We start from the raw sequence: 4,310 nt of genomic DNA on the forward strand, positions 1-4,310 counted from the left end.
CCCTGATATCATCAGGGCGACCTGTCTTCCAGCTTCTCCAATCAGTGTCCTTGCCAACCACAACCCGACACCGAGTCCAGGGGAGTATTGTTCGGTTTGTTTCTGCAGCAACAGCACCTGAACCTAGTACCGCCTTCGGTGTCAGGCAGTATTGGCAGCATAACAAGCCAATGAGAATTCTGTCTTTTTTTTTTATTTAATCATTTTATTGGGGGCTTGTACAACTCTTATCACAATTCATACGTCCATCCATCGTATGTCAAGCACGTTTGTACAATTGTTTCCATCATCATTCTAAGAATTATCAGTCTTGTACAACCACAGGCACTTCCTTTTTGCCCTCGCAGCTGCTGGTCCTCTGGAGTCCAGGTGGGCCGGCACTGAATGGATTTCATCGGGTGCAACAAGGTAGAGCCTGGGGTGCTCCGCTTACCTCTGGGCCCAGGAAAGACATGTGTTTTGAAAGACTGAGCCTCAGCACCTCAGCACAAGAGACTGTGGCATCAGGAAACAGGAAAGACGGCACTGGCACGCACGTGCCAGGCCCAGGTAGCATCTCAGAAACGCAGCTCGGTGGGACCCAAGGTTCACGAGATTGTACCCAGGATGGGGGGACGGGGAAGGAGGGAAGTTGCAGCTCCCATCATTTCTGCGTAGCTCAGACAGGGGAGAGGGCCTTGAGGGTTGGAGGGGGCAGACAAGGCTCCTGCCAGCTCAGGTCTCTGATGTCCCAGGTCCTAACACTTGCCAGAGTGTTCGCACCCACATGGGGTGTGCTTTTTTCCACCTGCACCCTAACTCCCAAGGAACTGCCCAAACCAGCAAGGCCTAAGGACGACGAGTCCCTGTCCCGACTGGAGGAAAGATGTGAATTGAAGCAGGAAAAGGGACTCGGGGCGGTGCTCTTGTGACCAGCTCCAGCTAAGAGTCCATCCCAGGGGACCCGTCCTCCGGATGGACAGCAGAGTGGCATCATGGGGGTTGAGTGGGCGGCCTCCTCGGAGGCCTGTCGGTGCAAGTGGGAAGAAGAAGCAGGGCTTGAGACCCGGGGTCCCATGGGCAACTGGCAGGGATGCCACCACACCCACCCAGCACCCCGTGCTGCGGCACAACTCTGGGGGCACCGTATCCCACAAGTCACGGAGGATCTGTGGAGCTGCTACGGTAGACATCCCGGATCAATCACAGCTCCCTTCACCCCACACAGGGGGCGGGGCTCTGAGTCCTTCTCCACAAGGGCTTACGACAAACCCTGGCACTTCCTTGTGAGATGCCAGACACCTGCCACCGTTGTCCCTGACCCCTCCTGAGGTGTGTCAGGCAGGGTTCTCTAGACCAGGACACTGATGAGTTTATCTATATGAGGAACGGTTTACACAGCGAGAAGGAACTCAACCGCTAATTAGTCCACACAGCAGGACAGAGGGCTCAGTTCAACTCATTTCCGTGGAACGGTTAATATACTGGGAGGCATCCAACTCACGTGGGCTGCCAAGTTCAAGGTCAAGGAAGCAGACAGCAGGGTCCTCCCTGGGCTAGGCAAGCGGAGTCTGCCCACAGGCAGCAGGGTGGGGTCACCAACAGTCAGTCAGTAGCTCGGGGAGCTTAGCGAAGCAGGCCCCGCTGGGACATCGAACTCCAGCCATGCAAAGCAATGGAATCCACCAGCCTCCAGCTCAAGCGATGGACGCACAACGGCGTGGTGGAGCAGGTCTCAGAGGAGCCTCAAGCTCTAGCATCAGGATCCATGGATTGGCCTGGTCCACAGGTCGTGTAGCTCACAGGCGGAGGCAGAGAACTAGCTACAGAGACAGCCGCGCACACACACGCTCCAGCCCGCTCTAATCACCAGAGAGCAGGGGGGCGGGACTTGCAGAGCCATTTATCTCTCTGCCCTCCCATCAAATGCCACCTAATCAATCCCACATGTTCCTGTTGGCCAGGTTGGCACCAGGAACCGACCTATCACATGAGGCTTGCCAGAAAAAAGATGACATGGAATTGGAGCAGACCTGGTCAGTCCTTTATTGGGAAGGGAATGCGGTCTCTCATCCTACAAATCAGTGAGCCGAAAAGGATTTCGACTTCAACCTGCAGCTGCGTCGCCGTGAGCTCGTAGCAGCCCTGGACAAAGCCGCGGGCATGGCAATTCCGCCACCGCCAGTAGGTCTGGATGACGCAGACAGAGTTGAGCAGGCGGCAGTAACGCCTGCGGACCCACCACATGCGGAACCAGGACTGCACTCGGACCGCGGCCCACTCTATCCGGGCATAGTGATCCAGAGCTGCCTGCCGCCTCTTGGCCTGTAGCCGCGCGCGGTGCTGCCGCCACCAGCCCTGAATGATCCAGGCTTGGAGCGCCGCATGTAGGAGCGTCCTGCGTACCAGGGTGCCGCGCCACCAGGCCTGGACCTTCACGATGGCTTCCACATTATCAGTGGGGTCCTTTTCCACGGACTGGGGTTTCAGGAACAAGAGGAGGAACACACTCAGGAAGCACTCCCCGCCCACCTCAGCCCCCAGGCCTCCACAGCCTGCTCCCCTCTGTCCCACCAAGGGTTGGAATGCTCCCCATCCACACAGTGTGGGGTCCTTACCGCTCTGGTTCCAACTTTCACTTTAAAAAGACCCACATCTTCAACGTGACTGAGCACACACACACACAACGTAAATGCACACACTACCACGCAGTTCTAACCTTCAGTACCCCACTCCCTGATGGCACGATTTAGGGCTTCTCCCCGCGACTCCCAGTCTCTCTGTCTCAGCGCCCCTCTCTCGAGAAGGAAGCGGAGGAGGAGGACCACCAGGGCGAGCTGGTCTCTACGCATGGCAGCTCCCGTGGGAAACCACCGTCTGCCGCGGTTTCCCGGGGACGTCCCCGGCATGCGTCTGTGGTTCCAGTAATTCACAGAACCCTCACTCCCTCAGCAACGTGTCCCGGTTTGGATGGTCAACACCATGACCTCACCCACGCGACGGGCCCCAGAGAAAACAACACGCCACCGAGGACGGCGTGGGTCGGAGCCATGGACAAGCGCCGAGGCGCCTGCTGGCCTACCTGCGGGGCCGGTTCTTCCTCCTTGAGCACGATGTACGTGGTTTCTTCGATCTCTTCGATGACGATCTGAACTAGCTGACCATCCTTCTGCAATCAGTTCAGGGGGAGAGGTGTGAGTGAAGTTGCTCACTGTACACCCAGTGCCGTGTCCCCCCGCTGCCTCTGCCTCTGTGCTGCTCAGAGACACTAGGAGGACACCCCAGCCTGAGTGAACTGGGGACCCGGCCCTCGGCTTTCTGCAGCTTGTGGATGTGTTGGCTGTCTCTTACGCAAAATTGAATGCCCATAACGTGGGGGTGGGTGGTTCAAATCCCCTCAGATCCATCATTCCCTAAGTTGTCCATTGTTCCCAGGTGTGCTCCCTTCTGCGGTGGCTCCCGCAAACAGAAGGGACGTGAGGGGACAGCTGTGATGTCACAAGGGCAGCTGTGACTGAGGCTCCAAGATGGCGTCCCAGAGCTGACCCTGTGAAGAGAGCGGGCAGAGGAAGGGCTTCCCCACCCTTTCCTACCAGAAACGCCCAGCCTCGGGCCACAAGGGCAGGGCACCGGAGACACCGGCCGAAGGGCACAGGTGTATAAAGTTAGCCGCTTCTGCCCGCGTGACCAGAACACGTGCAGTTGAGACGATGGGTGGCCTTCAACAAGGGACTCAATGCCATGGGTCGCGGGTCAATTTCAAAAGGAAGAAAGAAAGCGGAATATTTACCAGAAAGAGCGAGTTTGGAGCGGAGTTCGTGAGCGGGTGCTTCACAAAGGAGATTTACAAATCGCTCATAAGCCCCACGTGAAGATGCTCACCGCCACGCATTAGGAAGGAAAAGAAAGGCAGAGCTAGAGCGAGGTACACCCACAGAGCCCAGAGAATGACCGGAATCGCGGTGGCAGTTACGGCATCTCCTGTCAACTGGAGGAAGGGGTGGGGTCTCGCCTGTCAATCAAGTTGCAGCTCCATGACCTCATTTGGAGGCGTGAAGGAGATAAAAGCTCACTGGAGGCCAGACACACTCTCTCCCTGTGAGACATTCCTGTTGACAAGTCACGTGGAGCTACACTGATGGCAGTAAGAGCCCTGGAGCTGAGGAGCCACGTGGGGACCCATGCACTGAGAGGCTTCCACTGCCACGAGACTTCCCACCCACTGGCCTGTGATCTTCCTGCATCATTGCATGTGTTGTGTGAGTCAGATGAGGACTTTACAGATGAGTATCAGACATATGGGCTAATATCGGACTTATGGACTTGATCTT

General features: G+C 56.9%; 1 protein-coding gene across 1 annotated transcript; it reads right to left on the bottom strand.

Moving 5' to 3' along the window:
* Positions 1-2,016: 2,016 nt before the first annotated feature.
* LOC101640637 (IQ domain-containing protein F5-like) lies at positions 2,017-3,348 on the bottom strand. Its single transcript, XM_004715252.1, has 3 exons — positions 3,331-3,348; positions 3,062-3,148; positions 2,017-2,457 (listed from the first exon to the last, which is right to left on the bottom strand). Exons 1-3 carry the CDS (start codon positions 3,346-3,348, stop codon positions 2,017-2,019), a joined length of 546 nt encoding a protein of 181 aa, XP_004715309.1.
* Between the last annotated feature and the right edge of the window lie 962 nt (positions 3,349-4,310).

The sequence above is a fragment of the Echinops telfairi genome, unplaced genomic scaffold (assembly GCF_000313985.2).
Source record: "Echinops telfairi isolate 266 unplaced genomic scaffold, ASM31398v2 ScPeMD7_7420;HRSCAF=8458, whole genome shotgun sequence".
NCBI classification, from domain to species: domain Eukaryota; kingdom Metazoa; phylum Chordata; class Mammalia; order Afrosoricida; family Tenrecidae; genus Echinops; species Echinops telfairi.